Source organism: Podarcis melisellensis (genome assembly GCF_964234715.1).
Source record: "Podarcis melisellensis genome assembly, chromosome: W".
NCBI lineage: Eukaryota > Metazoa > Chordata > Lepidosauria > Squamata > Lacertidae > Podarcis > Podarcis melisellensis.
The window spans coordinates 38,211,858-38,233,157 of NC_138535.1; the positions used below are offsets into that span (position 1 = coordinate 38,211,858).

Below are 21,300 nucleotides of genomic sequence, written 5' to 3' on the forward strand. Positions count from 1 at the left end.
CGGTGGGATGAAGGCACCCCACTGCCCTGTGCAGGCTTTGCGCATTTAAGCCCGAAGCTAGAACAGCGAGACGGAGCGCTGCGCAGCGCTCCCTCTCCCTGTTCTGGCTTCTGGCTTAGCCGCACAGCCTGCATTCGCTCCATAAGATGCGCACACATTTTCCCTTACTTTTTAGGAGGGGAAAAGTGCGTCTTATAGAGCGAAAAATACGGTAGTTGAAAAGTTTCTCTACTCCCAAAGACGGTAATAAAATGATATACTCAGATATTGATTGATTTTGTATTTGTAACAATCCTAGAAAGTAACAATAATTGTTACAGATATGTGATGTAACAATCACACATCCAGCAACGGAGGAGTGAAATGCTAATATCCTCCCCCTTTTCAGGTAACCGTTGCTGCATTTGCTAACGCAGCCATACACAATCAAACATAGAGTTGTCGTACACATAACAGACTCCTGCAGTGCTCCCCCCCCCAACCTGTGGGACCACTTGCAACTGGTCTGGCCTTGTGCCTGACCATCTTGCCCTTCATGGCCTTTAGCCATGCCTCAGCATCCTTTGAGGACACACTCTGTACCTCTTGGAAGCTTTTAGGTTCAAAAATCTGTTCTGAGCTACTAACAACAGCTATATTTGCAGTAGCTGTTTTGGCAAACACGTGAGCAAACCTCTTAGGTTGTTTGGCCTATGTGGCCCTTTCACTTCTGTGTATGAAAAGCAAGTCTTCCAGACTGGGCATCTCCTCTTTAGGAGAATAGTGACCTATTGTGAACTGTGGTTCCTCCAATTCTCGCTCAGACTGTTCAGATGGTCTGAGAGATGCTTGTGCACTTTTGGGACACGGGTGGCGCTGTGGTCTAAACCACTGAGCCTAGGGCTTGCCAATCAGAAGGTCGGCGGTTCGAATCCCTGTGACGGGGTGAGCTCCCGTTGTTCAGTCCCAGCTCCTGCCAACCTAGCAGTTTGAAAGCACGTCAAAGTTCAAGTAGATAAATAGGTACCGCTCCGGCGGGAAGGTAAACGGCGTTTCCATGCACTGCTCTGGTTTCGTCAGAAGCGGCTTAGTCATGCTGGCCACATGACCCGGAAAAACTGTCTGCGGACAAACGTTGGCTCCCTTGGCCAGTAAAGCGAGGTGAGCGCTGCAACCCCTGAGTCGTTCGCAACTGGACTTAACTGTCAGGGGTCCTTTACCTTTACCTTTTTATATCAGTAGAACTCACATCTGCACTGTCACTGTCACTGCTGTCAGCAGACTCAGTATCTGAGCCATTAGCAGAAATGGGGTAGTGTAATGGTTATATGGGGTTGCTCGTGCGTAAGTTGCCGCCACTCCTGGCTAGGTTGCCTGGTTAAACCTTTTCCTGGCTGGACAGCCCTTCACTTCGTGGCTGTTTCAGTCGCTAGCAGAATCCGTCAGTGGGCGTTTCTTGAATTTCATCCAGCAAAGAAGTTCTTTGACGCCAAGTCTACGCCTACTTTCCCTGCGCGGAAGTCTTCTGCGCAGGGTGGGTGTGGGTAGCGGAGGACCCGTGCTCTCCCCGCTGGTCTCCGGCGAAGAGTCCTGGAGCCCCCTCGCCGATTCCCCCATCTGCCCCCCTTTATCCCTGGTGTTACGCTGATTTCCTTCCCCAGCCGATGAGCTCCCTCTCTCCCTGCTGGGCCCTTCTCCGGCATCGCTTGGGAGCCTTGCCTCCACCTCTGGCTCCGATGTCAGTTCCCTGACAGGTAGCTTTAGAAAATGCCCACATTGTCTCCCCATTTTTCATTGTACACGACACTCCTGGTTAGCCTTACCTCTTTGGTATCAGACATTAGTACTCTGTAGGAGACTTTTTCGTAACCTAGGAAAATACCACGCAAACCACGCTGCTGCATTTGCTAACACGATCAAACATACAGTTGTCATACCCATAACAGACTCCTGTAGTTCTTTTCCCGTATGTGGGACCACTTGCAACTGGTCTGGCCTTGTGCCTGGCCATCTTGCGCTTCTGCTCAGTCAGTTTTATAGACCCAACGACTATCAAGAAGCTTCATACCTGGGTTTATCGGGACTAGTTCCCAAGTCTTGTTCCTTTCTAAGGAATCAAGTTCAGCCTTCCTGGCCTTTAGCCATGGCTCAGCATCCTTTAAGGACACACTCTGTACCTCTTGGAAGCTTTTATGTTCAAAACTTGTTCTGAGCCACTAGCAACAGCTATATTTGCAGTAGCTGTTTTAGCAAACTCCTGAGCATACCTGGTGGGTGGCTTACCCTTAGTAGCTCTTTCAGATCTGCGTATGAGACGCAAATCTTCCAGACTAGGCTTTTCCTCTTTAGGAGAATAGTGACCTATTGTGAACAGTGGTTCCTCCAATTCTCGATCAGACTGTTCAGATGGTCTGAAAGATACTTGTGCGCTTTTGTAGTCCACTGTATCAGTATAACTCACATCTCCGCTATCACTGTCACTGTCATCATCAGATTCAGTATCTGAACCGGCAGAAATGGGATAGCTTTGGAAAATGCCCACATTATCTCCCCATTTTGCATTGTACTCAACACTTCTGGTTAGTCTTACATTCTTGGTATCAGATATTAGTACTCTATACAACCCTTTTCGTACCCTGGGGAAATACCATGCAAACCATGTTTGCGGAGCTTGTTGCTCTGTGGTGTCTGAACCCACATATCAAAACCAAAAATTCTAACCGACCACCTGTCTCCTTGATCCTTGCCCATCCTGGCTAATAAAAGCGAGCCGGGAAGGGCTGGGCGATGGGCTCTGCGGGGTGGTGAATGCTTCCCTCTGTGAGGGAGCCTTCCCAGACTTGCTGAAAGAGGCGGTCATTAAACCACTTCTTAAAAAAACATCTTTAGACCCGGTCAATATGGCCAACTATCCAGAATGCGGCAGCTAGACTGGTGACTGGGAGTGGCCGCCGGGACCACATAACACCGGTCCTGAGAGATCTGCATTGGCTCCCCAATACGTTTCAGAGCACAATTCAAAGTGTTGGTGCTGACCTTTAAAGCCCTAAACCGGCCTCGGTCCTGTATACCTGAAGGAGCATCTCCACCCCCATCATTCAGCCCGGACACTGAGATCCAGTGCTGAGGGCCTTCTGGCAGTTCCCTCATTGCGAGAAGTGAGATTACAGGGAACCAGACAGAGGGAGTTCTCAGTAGTTGCGCCCACCCTGTGGAACACCCTCCCTTCAGATGTGAAGGAAATAAGCAGCTATCCTATCTTTAAAAGAAATCTGAAGGCAGCCCTGTTTAGGGAGGTTTTAATATTTAAAACTAAATCAAGTTTTTAACACTCAATTGGGAGCTGCCCAGAGTGGCTGGGGAAACTCAGCCACATGGGTGGGGTATAAATAATTAATTATAATTATAATTATAACTGAGGAAATATGATTCCACCGTCCAGCCATTTCCCCTTGCGCACACTCTGAGAAAAACGACCTAGGTAGGAAAAAATTGCAGAGATGCAGCATTTTGCCTTCCGTGTGAGAGAAGAGGGAGTGATACAGTCCAGAGACAGCTTCTTCTATCTATAAGCGTTTATTTACAGCAGTAAATCACCACCAGAACTTTCAGACATTTCCTCTCTGTTCCGTGCCGGAGCACTCTCAGTCTAAAACTGAAACCAACTCACAGAACAAAGACTGTGACGATAGCATAGCGTCGCGTAGACGCTCCCCCCCCCCCAGATACAGAACACCAAGAAGGTTAACCCTATAACCACCATACTCCACAATAACTATTGTTGTTGTTGTTGTTGTTGTTGTTGTTGTTGTTGTTGTTGTTGTTGTTGTTGTTGTTGTTATATCAGGTGCTTGAGAAAAGGCTTCTTCTGGCGCAATTTCTCATAGGGTGTGCTGTTTACAACTGAGGAGTATCTCCTGCTAGAAACATACAGAAAACAATTCAGTCCTTCAGCCCAAAATGAATTTGGCAAATTTGCATCATGCAACTATGATTTCATGCCCTGTAGCAAGATCTGGTTCACCCCTTCACACAAACCATTCTGCCATGGTGATATTGGGGTACCAACATCATGCTGAATGCCTTAGCCAGGAAACTCTCAAAACCTGTTGAACAAAAGATTCCTCCCCAATCTTGGAAAAGAGAATCAATTTGCACATTATGAACACTTTTCAACCATGCACAAAATTCCTTAAACTTGGTTAGGGCTTGATCCTTTTGTTGCAGCATATACACCCAAGTAAATCTGGAAAAAGAATAAACCAAAACCAGAAAATACTTAGCATTGCTTCTAGAGGGAGATAGAGGACCAACTAAATCAGCGTGCACCTGCTGATAAGGTTTTATAGCTTTCCCCCCAGACAATTTCCCTCTGGGAGCTATCTCAACCTTTGTTTCTGCACATGACTTGCACTTCATGTGATCCTTATTTTCAGACATAACACAACATGTTTCATTTTTCACCACATCACCACCACCACCACCATATGATAGTAAATACAATCCATTTACATTATAGCCGTACAATATATTCTCATTGTTCTTGCTAATGATGCACTTCTCTTTACTGAAGGCAACAGTAAAGTCTTGCGAAGTAAGCTGGGAAATGCTGAGTAGATTATCAGCCAAACCAGGAACAAAAAGTACATTTTGCACAGTTGCCCCGATGCTCTGAAAGTTAATAGTACCAACACCTTCACTCTGCAAGCGATGACCATCTGCCTGAAGTACAGTCCCTTGTTGCGCCTTAAAGGTGACAAACAGGTGTCGGTCACAGCATAGGTGTCTTGATGCCCCAAAGTCTATTATGAACACATTCTGGGCTTTTGGGTTGGTGCTTTGCATGATCAAAGCCTTTGCCTGGGTAGAACTGGGCTGGGCTTGACCCTTGCCTTTGGCCCCTCTGTCCTTGAAGCTCTTGGTAGCTTCCTTGGCTTTTGGGCGCTTTCTACAATCCTTTTGCAGATGCCCCTTCTCACCGCAATTGTAGCACTGCTGTGCTTTCAAAGCTGTGGCACTTTCTGCACTCTGTGCCACCGACTGGGGTGCTTTAGAAGCAACAGCTTCCCCCTGATCATTAGCAATAGCCTTCCTGCGGTCAGACTCATTGAGCAGGACAGAACAAACACATGAAACAGATAAATCAGCAGTTGGCAGAACAGCCAGCTGAGATGTGACAGCTGAGTAACTGTCGTCCAGGGAATTCAAGATCATAAAGCAAAATAAAGACTCTGGAAGTGCGACTTCCCTCTGCACCAGATGCTCCCTTAGGTATTTCATCTGCGTCAGATGCCTTTGGAGCTCTCCCCCAGGCTGTAATGCCATCTTGGACAGCCTCTGGAAATGAAGCAACGCTGATCCCGCAGCTACTCTCAAATGTGCCTCTCAAAGAGCAATCGACACATCTTGAGCTGACCTCTTCACCTGAAGATGGATCAGCTGCTGATCACATACAGCCAGTGTGAGCATAGCTCTGGCCTGTTGATCTGCCTTCCTCCACCTTTGGGAGGGCTGGGCTGGCAGACACCTGTGTGCCAAAGGTCAACCGTGTGCCAAACACCCTGTTTCAGCAGCAAAGCCTCAACCTTGAGATTCCAGGTAGCATAATTATCCTTTGTTAAAAGAGGACATGAGGAAATTCCCAATCCTTGTAATAGAGCCCTCTCTGGCTCTTTTACTTCAGTCGGGGAAATTCCACAGCAAACAGTCATAAATCTTGCAAGCGGCTTACCAAGCCCCACTTGCTGAACTGAGAGGTTACATACCTCATTAAATCACTGAGACAGGACTCAGGACACTCTGCAGCACACTCCAGACTCGGAACCGATACGCTGCTCCACTCTGGGCTTTGGTACCGATGTCGCAGCTCCACTCTGGCACCCATAACCATGTTGGTTTCTATTTCCCTCACTGTGCAGCAAAATGCTTGTCACAAGACAATTGTTTACATTCCACAGTCAGAGTTACTGTTGGATTCCCACGGGAATGGGAGACTGGATGTGACGTACACTGGTTTCCTGTTTTTCACTGTTCTCTCGGTGTTCTTTGTTTCCGAAATGAGGTTGCTTCTTTGCTCTCACAGAGGCAAGATGCATGTTTGTATGCTCTCAGCATAGAGTGGAAATAAAGTTATGAATGTGGCACATACTGCTTATCCTTCTGCTGTGTGGACTACTCTGCTTGTGATCAAGATAAGACAAGCCTGTATCAGCTTCAGATGGGCCGAAGCTGGTCAAAATCTCACATTTTTGGTTCCGGGCCCAGGAAAACGGAATCGGACTGAAGAATGGCTGCTGGCAGAGGAACGGATCGGACGTTATCTGCTCTGCGCGTCAAGATGATTGATGAGAGGTATGTGCTCATTGCCCCGGGAAGCCTGCCAACTCCTAATTAATGGCTTTATGGCTGGACTTTGAACTTTTAAAGCCGTTTGCCACGGCACAGGCTCAAAGGCTTGAGAGGCTTGAAAACCGAAAGTGCTTTTACAAGTGCTTTTGGAAGCAGCTGTACTCAGACACAGCTTGATTAATAAAGCAGCAATGATGGCTAATGCAAGACTGGCTGATGCTTGTGGGATTCCTAAGCTCAATAAGAAAAATTATGCAGAGTGGGTACTGTACGCAGAGGCTCTTCTGCGAAAAGAAGGTCTGTTTAATGTTATTACAGACACCCCCCCAGCTCCAATAACAGATGAATGGGCAGCTAAGGATTCCAAAGCAAGGGGAACGCTTACATTGATAGTCTCCCCAGAAGAGCTCTGTCTGTTGCGTGATAAGACCTCAGCCAGAGAGATTTGGGACACTTTGAGAGATGCTCATTTGAGGACAGAAGCTGGTGCTTCTTTGTTCTACTATGCCAAGCTGCATGATATGGCACTTGCTGAAGGTGCAGATGTGTGAACACATCTGCTGGAGATGCAGAATCTGAGACATGAGCTGCAACAGAGAGGACTCACCTTTCCAGAGGCTGTGTATTCCTTCATGATACTACATTCTTTGGGTTCAAGTTGGGAGTCTGTTGCCACTCATATTGCTGTTCAGCCAACTGCTCAGCTCACGATAGCCCATGTTACTGCCGTTGTTCTGAATGAAGCGGACAGGCGAGGTGCTAGCTGCATGGGTAAGGGGGAGTCTTCACAGACGTCATCCCAGAATGCAGTGGAACCACCAGATAGCGCCAAAGCTTTGAAGGCAGTGAAATGCTACTCGTGTGGACGTCTAGGCCATATGAAGAGGGAATGCAGATTTCTCTGGCCAAGACAGAGCAGCGCAGCGAAAGCTCATCACGTGGAAAAGGCAAAGGCAAAGGTCTGGTGTCCAGGACAACGCAGCACAAGGCAATGGTCTCACGCTTCACTCCAAAGGTTGCAAAGGTCCAGAAGACGTCTAGATCTTTCTTCGTGGTGGATTCGGGCACAACGCACCACTAATGCAATGATAAGCGACTGTTCGTGTCTTTTACATCGCAGGAAGGTGCGATTCACCAGGCGGATGACCACACGATCCCCAGTCAAGGCTACGGAACTGTTGTTCTTCACAGTTTGGACTTATCAATACAAGATGTTCTCTACGTTCCAGATGCTGCACACAATCTACTCAGTGTTGCGCAGCTGAATGAATGGAAAATTGACGTTTCCTTCAAGAACAAGAAGTGCACCATCACAAAGAAAAACGATTATGTATTGCATGCTGAATATGTTGATCGTTTGTTTGCTTTGTATTCTGATGATGATGTGCAGGATGAAACTTGTTGCATTGCAGGTTCTAACAAAAGTTTGCATGCAGGATGTATTCATGATTTTCACAGGAAATTTGGTCATTTGCATTTTGAGGCAGTATCTAAAATGCCTGCCTTGGTTGAAGGTATGACTATTAAACCCTGCAGGTACCACATGAAGTGTAAGGCATGCGGCTGCGAAAGGTAAGGTGTATAGTAGGCAAGCTACAGAACCATACCAGGTAGTGCATGCTGATTTGGTTGGTCCACTGTCTCCCTCTTTGGGTGGAAACAGGTACTTCATGGTTCTCATTGATGCATTTTCCAGGTATATTTATGTGTACAATCTCGAGCAGAAATCAGAGGCTTTTCCAAGGTTCAAAGAATTCTGTGCTTGGTTGGAAAATGTGCATGGTAAGAAGATAAAGACTCTTTTCACTGATCGCGGGGGGGAATTCACTTCTCAGCAGTTTGAAGCTTTACTGAATGAGAAAGGAATTAAGCACGATTTGTCTAGTCCTCGCTCGCCATGGCAGAACGGACTTTGTGAGAGAGCAAATCAGACATTGCTTCAAGGGTTGAAAACCTTGCTGCATGATGCCAATCTTCCAGAGAGTTATTGGGCCGAATCTTTGGCCTGTTTTGTTTACAGTTATAATCGCAAGTTATCTTCAGCGATTGGTTGTACCCCCTATGAAAAGATGTTTGGCAAGAAACCATACATCAAACACAGGAGAATTTTTGGTTCTGACATGTGGGTTCACACACCACAAAGCTCCAAGTTAGGCAAGCGTGGATTGCATGACATCATTCTAGGTTATCAGAAAGGTTCTTACAGAATAATGATGACTGACTCTAAGACAATTAGGCTCACAAGAAGTGTTGAGTACAATGCCAAGTGGGGGGAGAATGTGGGAATTTTCCAATGTTATCCTGATGACAGTGATGAGACTGAGGATAGGCAACAGCCACAGCCACAGCAGCAGCCACAGCTGCCGCAACCACCCACACCCACTGATGAAGGTCCTGATTCTGAGTCTGAGACTGAATTGGGTGATTCAGAGGATTTCAAGAGTGCAAAAGCCTCTATGTGACCCTCTGAAAGCTCTGATCAAGAATTGGAGGAACCATTGTTCACTATAGGCCACTTTTCTCCTAAGAAGGAAGAGGAGAGTGTTGAAGACTTAAGGCTAAGTCGCAGGTCTGAAAGAGCCACTAAAGGCAGACCGCCAAAGAGATTTGCTGATGAGTTTGCTAAGACAGCAGTAGCAGCTGTTAAAAGCTCCAAGAAGGTATTTGAACCTTCAAGTTTCCAAGAAGTCCAGGATTTGGATTCAAAGGATGCTGAGCCATGGCTAAATGCCACAAAGGCTGAGCTTGATTCCTTAGAGAGGAACAAAACATGGGAGCTAGTTCCAGTAGTTCCAGGAATGAAACTGCTTGGAAGCAAATGGGTCTTCAAAGCGAAGACTGATCAAAATGGTAAGTCAGACACAAAGCCAGATTGGTAGCCAGAGGTTTTTCACAGGTACCAGGTGAAGACTATCACGAGACCTACTCACCCACCGTGAGGTATGAGAGCATTAGGCTTATGCTCAAGCTTGCTGCAAAAGAGAATCTTCACGTTAGTCACCACGACGTGAATACAGCACTTTTGTACGGATCTCTAGGTGAATCTCTTTATATACTTCCACCTGATGGCGTACAGGTAAAACAGGGATTTGTTTGTGCTCTGAAGAAGTCCCTTTATGGTCTCAAACAAAGTGCACGGTGTTGGCACACAAAACTCACTGAAGTATTGTTTTCTCTAGGTTTTCAGCAAGGGAAAGCTGATCCATGTGTATTTGTATTTGTATTTGTCAAAGAGGAAGGGCAAAAGAAGCTGTATTGCTTGTTTTATATTGATGATATTCTGTTCTTTTGGAAGGATGTCACAATGTACATTAACGCCCTAGCTCAACTGAAAGAGCATTTTGACATGAAAGATCTTGGTGAGGTAAACAACTACCTATCTCTGGAAATAGAGAGAGATCAAGATGGTAACATTCTAGTACACCAGTCACGGAAAATTGCTGATGTGTTAAGCAAACTAAACCTGATGGATGCTAACCCTGTAGACACACCGATGACAACAGGTTATCAGGTAGATGACACTGAAGAAGCATTTTCTGACACTACACTGTACAGAAGTGTGCTAGGTAAACTGAACTTCATTGCCAGATGTTCAAGACCTGACATTGCTGTTAGCTGTAATTTGCTAAGCAGACAAGTCAACAATCCTACTGTTAAGGATTGGAAAGCTCTGAAACGCATAGCTCGCTATTTGAAAGGCACTATGCATTACTGACTGAGATTTAACAATCTGGTGGTCTTGAGATATTCGCAGATGCAAGTTTTGGTAGTGACACTACAGACAGGAAAAGCACGTCTGGAGTTTGCTATATGTACAATCAGGGTCTTTTTGATTGGTCATGCAAGAAGCAAACAACAGTTAGCTTAAGTACTTGTGAAGCTGAACTGAATGCACTGTCTTATTCACTTAAGGATTGTGAATGGTTGTTACAATTGTGCAAAGACATGAAAATTCCTGTCAAATGTCCAATCCAGGTTTATCAGGACAACAAAGCATGTTTGGCTTTGCTGAATTCTGAAGGTTGTAAGCAAAGCACAAAGCATTTGCAATTCAAACTGCAACATGCTAGGGAATGTGTTCAGAAGGGACTCGTAACGGTGTCCTATATGCCAGGTAATGAAATTCCTGCTGATGTATTGTCCATGATTGTATCAAGGGATCAACACTGTACCTCTGTGCAGAAGTTGGGTTTGTACTGATACTGTACGAACATGCTGCCCAGTGATGTTCACAGAAAGGGGGAGGATGTTGGTTTCTATTTCCCTCACTGAGCAGCAAAATGCTTGTCACAAGACAATTGTTTACATTCCACAGTCAGAGTTACTGTTGGATTCCCATGGGAATGGGAGACTGGATGTGACGTACACTGGTTTCCTGTTTTTCACTGTTCTCTCGGTGTTCTTTGTTTCCGAGATAATAATAATAATAATAATAATAATAATAATAATAATAATAATAATTTATTATTTGTACCCCGCCCATCTGGTTGGGTTTCCCCAGCCACTCTGGGCGGCTTCCATAGAAACCAGAAAACACTAAAATATCATACATTAAAAACTTCCCTGAACAGGGCTGCCTTAAGATGTCTTCTGAATGTCAGGTAGTTGTTTATCGTTTTGACATCTGATGGGAGGGCGTTCCACAGGGCGGGCGCCACTACCGAAAAGGCCCTCTGCCTGGTTCCCTGTAGCTTTGCTTCTCGCAATGAGGGAACCGCCAGAAGGCCCTCGGCGCTGGACCTCAGCGTCCGGGCAGAACAATGGGGGTGGAGACGCTCCTTCAGGTATACTGGGCCGAGGCCGTTTAGGGCTTTAAAGGTCAACATCAACACTTTGAATTGTGCTCGAAAACGTACTGGGAGCCAATGTAGGTCTTTCAAGACCGGTGTTATGTGGTCTCGGCGGCCGCCCCCAGTCACCAGTCTAGCTGCCGCATTCTGGATTAGCTGTAGTTTCCGAGTCACCTTCAAAGGTAGCCCACGTAGAGCACATTGCAGTAGTCCAAGCGGGAGATAACTAGAGATGAGGTTGCTTCTCTGCTCTCACAGAGGGAAGATGCATGTTTGTATGCTCTCAGCATAGAGTGGAAATAAAGTTAAGAATGTGGCACATACTGCTTATCCTTCTGCTGTGTGGACTACTCTGCTTGGGCTCAAGATAAGACGACCCTGTATCAGCTTCAGATGGGCCGAAGCTGGTCAAAATCTCACAAACCATTGTCAGAACACGCCTGGGTGGCACACGCAGCCCCCGGAATGAGACAGACCTCTCCGGGCGTCTTCCTGATGAAGTGCAGCCCGGGACGTTCACAAATCAGTCCTGGTGTGCACCAGCGACACATATCTAAAGACATACCTAAAGACGTGCACACTCTATCAGCAGAGTATAGCAGAAACTATCGTGGAGCGTGAGTGTAGCATTGTAACTGATTTATTAAGCAATATATACAGGACAAAGTAACCATGGCATCCTCTCTCTTCTCTGAGAGAAAAAAAGAAACAGTACAAAAGTACAGTACAGCGGAAGAGATAAGACTGACTTCCGTTCTCAGACTTTCCAAGCCTAGAAAGTAAACACAGACATGTGATGTAACAATCACACATCCAGCAACAAAGGAGCGAAATGCTAACAAGAGTGTCAAAGAAGAACTAATCTCCAGGAAGAAATTTTATGCTGCCAAGGATTTGGGGAAACACAGCAATATTTTGCAACGTAATCCAAACCACAATCAACTCATGGAACATGCCTATTATGTTCAATAGGGCTTACTCACAAGTAAGTGGGACCAGGATTGCAGCCTTGAAGTTAGAAGAGCAACAGTTGGGATGGAGGAGAGTGAGAGTCGTAGACAGAGAAAATGCCACCCCATCCACCCTCAAGCTTGACTTGTGAAGAGCAGCAGGAAATCAGAAGAGTTTTCTGCTTATAAAATGCTTCCTTTGAGGAGCTGTTTCTTTGCCCTGGGCCTGGGGCATTCCATAACCACCACAGCACATTGGGGGGGGGGGAGCATGGAGGAAAAGGAAAAAACATTGGTGTAACATTGAAACAGAGTTCACAAGGGATGAAAAGGACTGGTTGGGAACTATCAGCCACTACAGTATAGATGTATAATAATAATAATAATATAATAATAATTTATTATTTATACCCCGCCCATCTGGCTGGGCTTCCCCAGCCACTCTGGGCGGCTTCCAAAAAAATATTAAAATACTATAATACATCAAACATTAAAAGCTTCCCTAAACAGGGCTGCCTTCAGATGTCTTATAAAAGACTCTCACCAGCAAGTCACACACACAAACAAAACATGTCCCACTTCCTCCGGAAAACTAAAACGGAAGATGGGGGTTACTCTTCAGGAAATGGAGCAGTGATCAAACAGTCTTACTACTTAACCCACAAATTGCCTTGTGGATTGGTTTTTATTATTATAGAGATTGTGAAATGCAACTGTCAGTCAAATAAAATGAACAATTTTTGTTTGTTTAAAACACATCATGCTCAACATTCTCTAATTGTGTTTCCGTATAGTTAGACATTTCAAGTATTATAAAGAAATCAGGGGGAGGGGGAAATAACCTAGATCAATAACTTTAGTACAGTTCAAAATGAAATGTCCTGCAGGTCAATCAAAAATGTCAAGAAAATTAGCTTTACTTTCTTTATTATTATTTTTTTCTCCTTTAAAAATACACTTACTTGTACAAGAAAGTACTACAAGTAAACACTGGAAATCATATTATCCCCTTTATTAAATCAAAACATTATTTATTGGCATACCTGGGGTTAATACTAGATGTCACTTTTATTTTATTTCTCTAGGTAATTTTTTTGACAACTATTAAGATAACAAAATACTTAAAAACAAATAAAAATGGGGAGGGAGAAGCAACACACACCAACCCTGGAATTCAAAAATAGTTACTACTATTTTATATGACTTAATGTTCCACAGTTTTTGTTAAAGGTACTAATAATAGCAGTTTCATCTTAATATTAAAAATAACAGTATTTATTTCTGAAATAGACAAAGGGTATTTTGTTTTTATTTTTTATTTTTTTAGACAAAGCTTGGAGGTCTTAGATACACAGATGCAACCAGAAAATGGAAAATGTGGAAAGCAAACCAGAATTGCTAAAAAAATTAAACACATCATTTTTTATATTATCCCTTTAGATTTCTAGAAATTATACAGCCGTTATTACAAAAATTTGCCCGCTGATAACCAGCTTGACAGTAAACAGTAACCATCCTGATAAGAATTCACACAATTAATTATAATAATATACTATAGTTCAGTTTTTCTTTTTCTTTTTTAAAAAAATGCAATATAATCAAAAAGAAAGCAAAGGTACAAGAAATTAGTAGTAGAATATTTAATAAATTTACATATTTAAGATTTTTTAAAGACTGTTTTTTTATAATTTCCCATTTTTTATTTTTAAAATTTGTTACATATCACCTAAGACTTCCAAGCCTTTTTCTGCTACAACAGAAAAGAAAGAAAGAAAAACCACTTGTTGAAATCTCACAGCTCTGGGGTAAGATTAGATGACAGTTATTCTTCTCTCCTCCCACCCCAAAATACAGATCCAAGAGTTTTGCTTGCTTTCTCTCTCTCTCTCTCTCTCTCCTTATAAATTTGGAAAATCAAAAAAGCCCCCCCAACCACCCCCCCGAAAAATAAAAGATTACCCAGCAAAGTTCATAAAGTTTAGTACATTACTATTTGTTCCTGATTCTTAGAAAAAAGTTCAGTATAGATTATCCTAACAACTAGTGTTTCACACACAAAAACCCAAGAGTTCTTCATCAAAATGTTGCAAATCTAGAAACCCTCTGTTACAAAAAGGTTAATTTCCACAATGATTATGAGAAAGAAAGAGAGAAAATGGTTGGTGAGGGAAATGAAGACGAGTCAAGGATGTAGTTCTACTGTTCCTGCAAAGAGTAGAAAAAGACAAAATGAAAAATCTGTGTTAAGAAGGAAAGAGAACTTTCAGGAAATAATTAAAACAAAATAACTTGTGGCTGGATCAAACCAAAGGGGCTAATTTGAATTAGAAGTAGCTAAACTGTGATGTTGAACTACAATTCCCATCAACCTCGAGCGAGCATAGCCAGTGGTCAGGGATGATGGGAGCTGTAGTCTAGCAGCAACTAGAAGGCTACAGGGTCACCATTCCCTGATCTGAGAAGCAACATTACCTGCTGCATGCAAGAGATTAAAGAGGCATTCCCACAAGATGGTGGGGGTGGGGGAATGCCTCTTCTTAGATCAGGTTCCCAACCAATGGTCCAGGGATGGTGGGTGTTGTAGTCCAGCAACATCTGGAAAGCCACAGGTTCTCTCCACTCTACCCCAGTTTACCATAGTGGCCTGCCAGATGCCTCTAATTCCCCTACTCCAACTGTGTGCTCCCAGCAACTGGTGTTCAGAGGCAAAGCCCTCATGTTGAGAAGCATTGTTCCCTGAGCACCATTTGCATGAGTGGGCTAGCTAACAGTGGAGCAAGGTTGTGGCTTCTGTGCCTTACAATCACAGGCAGCTTTTGGATCTTGGAAGAGGTGTCTGCTAATGGAAAAGGAGTTGGGGGACCCTCCATAAAAGAGTGAAAGGTGGCCCATCTAGCTCAATATAGTCTACCCTAACCAGCAGCAACTCTCCAGGGTTTACACAGGCAGGGAGTCTCTCTCTACTCTATCTAGAAATGCCGAGGATTGAACTTGGAATATTCTGCATGCAAGAAAGATGCTATAAACACTGAGTGGTGTCCTCCTCATTAAAAGGGGTAGCCTTCTACTAAATCAGATTATTGGGTCCATCTAGTTCAATACTGTCTGCCCTGACTGGCAGCAGCTCTCCCGGCAGGAGACATTTGCAGCCCTACCTGGAGATGCCAACGGGGATCAAACATGGGGCCTTCTGCATGCAAAGCAGATGTTGTACCACTGAGCTATGACCCCTCTCTCTAGGGGCCACAAAGAGGTGGAGAATGGGCAAAAATCATCCCCTACGCTTTTGTTAGCAGAGACCATTGGCTTCTCCACAGAAATGTAAGGAGCTGGTAATTATCAGTATTTCATGCTATCTCACACCACCTTAAAAGGCAAAGAGTAAGAGCAAAGCATTGACTCCAATTTTAATTCAGAAAATGTGAGCGCAAATGAACCTGAGCTCTCATAAATCTGAGAAATGCAGAATCTGCTGCTTGCCAGTATGCAGCTCATTACTTGGAAATGTACGTTACACTGTTACAGTTTTGACTTTGCTTTCACCAGATCCGGAAGAGGCTAAACTAAGTTTGGGAATCATAACCTAAGAACAATGGCCCATCTAGTCCAGCCTCCTGTTCTCACAGTGGCCACCTGGATGCCTGTGGGAAACCAGAAAACAGGGTTTCACCACAAGAGCACTCGCCCCTCTGTGGTTTTCAGCAACTGGTATTTGAAAGCACTGCTGCCTCCAACTGTGGAGGCAGAGCATAGTTATCATGGCTAGTAGCCATTGATAACCCTCTCTTCCATGAACTTGTCCAATATTATTTTAAAACCATCCAGCTTAGTGGTCATCACTTCCTCCCGTGGGAGCTAGTCCCATAGTTAAACTATGCACTGCGTGAATAAGTCATTTTCTTTTATATGCCTTGAATCTGACAACATTCCAACATTCAGCTGCACTGTTTGTCCATGAGTCCTAATGTTATGAGAGAGGAGAAAAACTTAAGTTTTAAGTTTAAATTAAGTTAAACTAAGTTTGGAATACAGTCGCCCGGTGAGACTTCAGAATCCCTTCCAAGCAACCAAGGTAGAAAATGTTGCAAAAACTTTGACTTGGTTCTCTTTTTTTAGGGGGGTGGGAGTGGCCACAAGCAACATAATAAGATACAATGGTACCTCGGGTTACACACGCTTCAGGTTACATACGCTTCAAGTTACAGACTCTGCTAACCCAGAAATAGTACCTCGGGTTAATAACTTTGCTTCAGGATGAGAACAGAAATCGTGCGGCGGCAGCGCGGCAGGCCCCATTAGCTAAAATGGTACCTCAGGTTAAGAACAGTTTTAGGTTAAGAACAGACCTCCAGAATGAATTAAGTTCTTAACCCAAGGTACCACTGTACACAGGGCTAGGTGCTTCTGTTTAATTGTTTTCAAGGCTGAACTGAACAAGGAGCAGTTGTCAGTAAGGGGGATGCAGATACGGCAGAGAAGTGAGACCCACCTGGCTGTGAGTCTGAGCTTGTCCTAATGTCTGGCCATAATAAGCAGCCTGCTGTCTGTAATACTCTGCCCAGGCCATTGTGTAGTCAGGCTGGGAGCTGGCTTGAGACACAGCAGTGGCAGCATGACCTGGAGGGGAAAAAGAACAACGCACTCAGAGAAAGCCAATTGTCAGAGGAATCAAGTAAGAAAATTTCCAAATGCAGTCAACAAACCCAGATCCCCCCTGCCCCTTTCCAAATACAGGACCCCAGGGCAGACCGTGCTTAATTGTGATTAGTTGCCCGCAACCCCTGGTTAAGATCACAGACATTCACACTGAGAATGTCCACTGTCTGAAACCCTGGAGAGCATCTGACTCATTCTAAGGCAGCTTTTTAAATCATTCTCACAAGGAATAGAAATCTTTATTTTTAGGGAAAGGGCCATAGCTCAGTGGCAGAGTGCATGCTTTGCATGCAGAAGGTCCCAGGTTCATATTCCAATGACTCAGGCACCAAATACCTTAATAATAATAATAATAATAATAATAATAATAATAATAATAATAGTAATATTTTATTTATATACCGCCCTCCCCAGCCGAAGCCGGGCTCAGGGCGGCTAACAACAATAAAATAGTGCAACATTCTAAAAACATTTCATTATAAAAATTAATTAAAATCCAATTGATGGCAACCATTAAGCTTAAGTTCTGTAAAGATTGCCAAAGGAGGGAGTCAGACTGCGCCCTGACCAAAGGCCTGGTGGAACAGCTCTGTCTTGCAGGCCCTGCAGAAATATGTCAAATCCCGCAGGGCCCTAGTCTCTTGTGACAGAGCGTTCAACCAGATTGGAGCCACAGCCAAGAAAGCCCTGGCTCTAGTTGAGGCCAGCCTAACCTCTGTGGCCTGGGATCTTCAGGATGTTTTCATTTGAAGACCGTAAGTTCCTCTGTGGGACATACCAGGAGAGGCAGTCCCGTAGGTACGAGGGTCCTAAGCCGTATAGGGCTTTAAAGGTTAAAACCAGCACCTTAAACCTGATCCTGTACTCCACCGGGAACCAGTGCAGCTGGTATAGCACCGGGTGAATGTGATCTCGCAGCGAAGACCCTGTAAGGAGTCTCGCCGCGGCATTCTGCACCCGCTGGAGTTTCTGGGTCAGTCTCAAGGGCAGCCCCACGTAGAGCGAGATACAATGATCCAGTCTGGAGGTGACCGTCGCGTGGATCACAGTGGCTAGGTCAGGGCGAGAGAGGTAAGGAGCCAACTGCTTAGCTTGGCGGAGATGAAAAAATGCCGCCTTTGTTATAGCTGTAATCTGTGCCTCCATGGAGAGGGAGGTAGCGAAGATTACACCCAAACTCTTAACGGACGGTGCTGGCACTAATTGCATCCCCGCAAGAGATGGGAGTTGCCCCCTCAATCCCATATCGTCCCGTCCCAGCCAGAGGACCTCTGTCTTCGAAGGATTTAACTTCAACCGGCTCCCACGTAACCATCCAGCCACAGCTTCCAAACATCTGATCAGTGTGTCTGGGGCCGAGTCAGGATGGCCATCCATCAACAGATAGAGTTGGGTGTCATCAGCATACTGATGGCAGCCCACCCCAAAACTCTGGACAAGCTGGGCGAGGGGGCGCATAAAGATGTTAAAAAGCATCGGGGAGAGTATCGCACCCTGAGGCACTCCACACACCAAGGAGTGGCGCGATGACAATTCCCCCCAAGCGACACCCTCTGTCCCCGACCAGAGAGAAACGAGCGCAGCCATTGAAGGACTGTGCCCTGGATCCCCACGTTGGCAAGGCCAGGAGTTCGTGATCGACCATGTCGAAGGCTGCTGACAGGTCTAGAAGAAGAAAGATTGCCTCCTTTCCTACAGACCCTCTTGTCTGTTAAGATCAGCGGGGGGGGGGGGGGCTCTTAGTTGATCCACCACCCTCAGAAGTTTGGGAGGTGGGAGAAGTGGGCTAGGAGAGGGCATTATCTGTGGCAGTCTCTAAGCTGTGGAACTCCTTCCCCACAGAGGTGAATATTAAAGATGTGCCTCTTTATTCTGGCTTTTGACAACTTAAGGTGTATATTTTGGGGAGCCACATTATTCCTTTGATGGTAAGTTGTTTTAAAATGTTCTTAATATTGCTTTTATATTGCTGTAACCTGCCCTGGGACTAGTACTATGCAATAAATCACCATACCATTGTACTGAAATAACATTGTGATAAGTGTTTCAACAAGGCAATATACCAATGAACAAAAGTTGGAGACTTAACAGCTTCCCAGGGTGTAGCTCAGCTGTACAATACTCCAGCTTTGCTTGCTCTCTCCCTCCTCCCTGAAAATAAATGAAGATAAGCCCTCACACAAACCAGCAAACTCTTTCAGCTTCACTTGTATATTTCCACTTAGAGCTCAGTTAATTATGCAGAGCCTGCTACCAATCCAGGAGGAACGTCCCATAGCTAGACAAAAATCCAGCGGGGGGGGGGGAGTAAACAAAGAATGTAAACAAAGAACTGGAAAGCTCTTCTTTCTTCCCTCACACTCACTCCCACAGGTGGAAAAAAAGAGGGGGAAGAGTTTTTATTTTTATTTTCTGGTGGTGTTTATGTTGTTGGTTTCTCCTAAATTGCTCTCCTCCATATTAAAAAGGAAGGGCTAGTTAGTTAATTAGTTAGTTAGTTAGTTAGTTAGTTAGTTAGTTAGTTAGTAAGTAAGTAAGTTAAAGGAGACTTATCTTTTTGCTTGCTTGCCCTCCCTCCCTTTGATAAAAAGGGAGAGATTGGCGGAATGAGGGCTTTTGGGGGGCCCTGAGGGGGATGGAAGGGAGAAGATTTAGCAGGCTACTTTATGCTGAAATAGGTGGTTGGATAATGTGTGAGAATGATGGGGAGGGTGCAAGCAAATGTATGTCTACTCACAAGCAAGCCCTACTGAATTCAATGGGGCTTACTCCCAGGAAAGTAGAAGTAGGTTTAGTTGAACTCAGTGCATAGATTGTACTTAGATCTCTGAGTGGGGAAGCAGATGCAGCTTGACTAGTAAATCACTTGAACTATTCTTAAATTAGTTGAAAATATATTAAATATAATATATGGAAGTTTATTTAATATTTTTATTAAATCTACTACTTCCTTACATATTAAGGCCCTCCACTGCCACAGGGAGCCTCGTTAAAGCCCTCGGCTGCTGCAGGAAAGTGCAGCACACCCTCCGCCACCATGGGGAAGTATGGCAGGACCCTCTGACACCACGGGGATGCTCAGTGAAGCCCTCCACCACCATAGATAGCTAGCTAGATAGCTAGCTAGATAGATAGATAGATAGAGATAGAGATAGAGATAGAGATAGAGATAGAGATAGAGATAGAGATAGAGATAGAGATAGAGATAGAGATAGAGATAGAGATAGAGATATTTAGCTGGTGATATATTGTGATGTTGAAAACCTGATATCGCCCAGCCCTACCTGGGACCTTAAGGTAAAGGTGGGCAAAATAATAATAATAATATCACACCACCAATCCTTGAAGGAGCCCATGTTGCCACAGATGGTTCTCCCCCTTCAATCCCCACAACAACCCTGTGAGGGAGGCCCAGTTGAGAGGCAGTGACTGGCTCAAGGTCACCCAGTGAGAGACTTCCAGTCTGCTACTTCGGACCCGTAGGGGAAGCGCCAAGGCTACGGGCTCCCCTGAAAAAGCCCCACAGAAGAGTGGGGTCTTGAGGGGACCAGCTGAAACAGGGGTAACTCGCCACAGCTTCTCTTTCTTCTTGCCACTGCGTCAGCAGCGAGTGGGGGGGGGGGGGCAGCAAGCGGCTTGAGTCCATTCACGGTGATATCGCAGTCCAGTAGCTGAAGCCACAAGTCGCCACCAAAAGCAGCAGACTTTCCAAACAAGGTAATTAATGCCAAAATGTTTTAGAATCTTATTTAATAAATTTGGACTTTTAAAGTAATTTGGTGAAGACGGAAACCAAACAGGAAGTCAACTTCCATTTTCTGACTGACAGGCTCTATAAGCAGGGATTTGTGAATGGGAGACGGGAGCCTTTCTACAGCCTTTTGAGCATCTTTTACACTATTAAGCTGCACTTTGGCAAGTAGTTAAAGATTCCTCTTCTCTTGGAATCAACTAAATTGGATGAACTATTGTCCTTTTGAATTTGGATTGAAGATTTTTGTGAATGGAAGGCTGGGTGAGCAAGTAATTAGCAGACAAGTTTGGAGATGGATTAAAACACAGACCTGGACAAACAATCTTGGAATTAAGCTAAAAGGACCCTGGAACATTGCATGAACAACCTAAGCTTGGCAGGAGAACACTCTGTTGATCTTGGGGAGAAACTGTTGGAATTCATAGTCTCTAAGTGCAGCTTGGCAAGTGAGCAATTAGCGTCTCTGCTACATGCTGGGGAGGAGGAGCACAGAAAGAATCTGCCTAGAGATAAGAGGACACAGTAACAGCTTGGTGATTGGCTGAGGTCTCTCATATAGGCAGCATGACCACAATAATCAAGTTACTAGTCGTCAAGTCTTTGTTCCTGATCGTCGTCCTGACTGGACAATCTTGAGAGTTGCCTAAGAAATGCTGCAATACTCTGCTAAGCTGTGCAGCAGGTGAAAGCACTTCAAAGGTCAACAGTGCTGGAGATGCAAGATACAAAAAGGAACCTTCTACCATATGTGGTGGACATGCCCCGAAATTGGGAAATTTTGGAGCATGATCCACAAAGAAATAAAGAAAATATTAAGAATATC

The 21,300-nt window shown here is 44.7% G+C and overlaps 1 protein-coding gene across 7 annotated transcripts in view; it reads right to left on the bottom strand.

Annotated features, from left to right (window-relative positions):
* Positions 1 to 3,784: 3,784 nt before the first annotated feature.
* Positions 3,785 to 21,300, bottom strand: part of LOC309361292 (far upstream element-binding protein 3-like) — a 390,387-nt gene continuing 372,871 nt past the window's right edge. For 4 of the 7 annotated variants that reach the window (XM_081896183.1, XM_081896187.1, XM_081896186.1 and 1 more), the window contains 2 exons: positions 16,557 to 16,684; positions 3,785 to 3,896 (listed from right to left, as the gene is read on the bottom strand). In XM_081896183.1, the coding sequence (XP_081752309.1) occupies positions 3,861 to 3,896; positions 16,557 to 16,684 (164 nt within the window). In that variant the 3' untranslated portion in view covers positions 3,785 to 3,860. Of the gene's footprint in view, positions 3,897 to 12,714; positions 14,273 to 15,248; positions 15,709 to 16,556; positions 16,685 to 21,300 lie in introns of those variants that run through there. The other 3 variants (XM_081896188.1, XM_081896185.1, XM_081896184.1) reach the window with 2 other exon arrangements.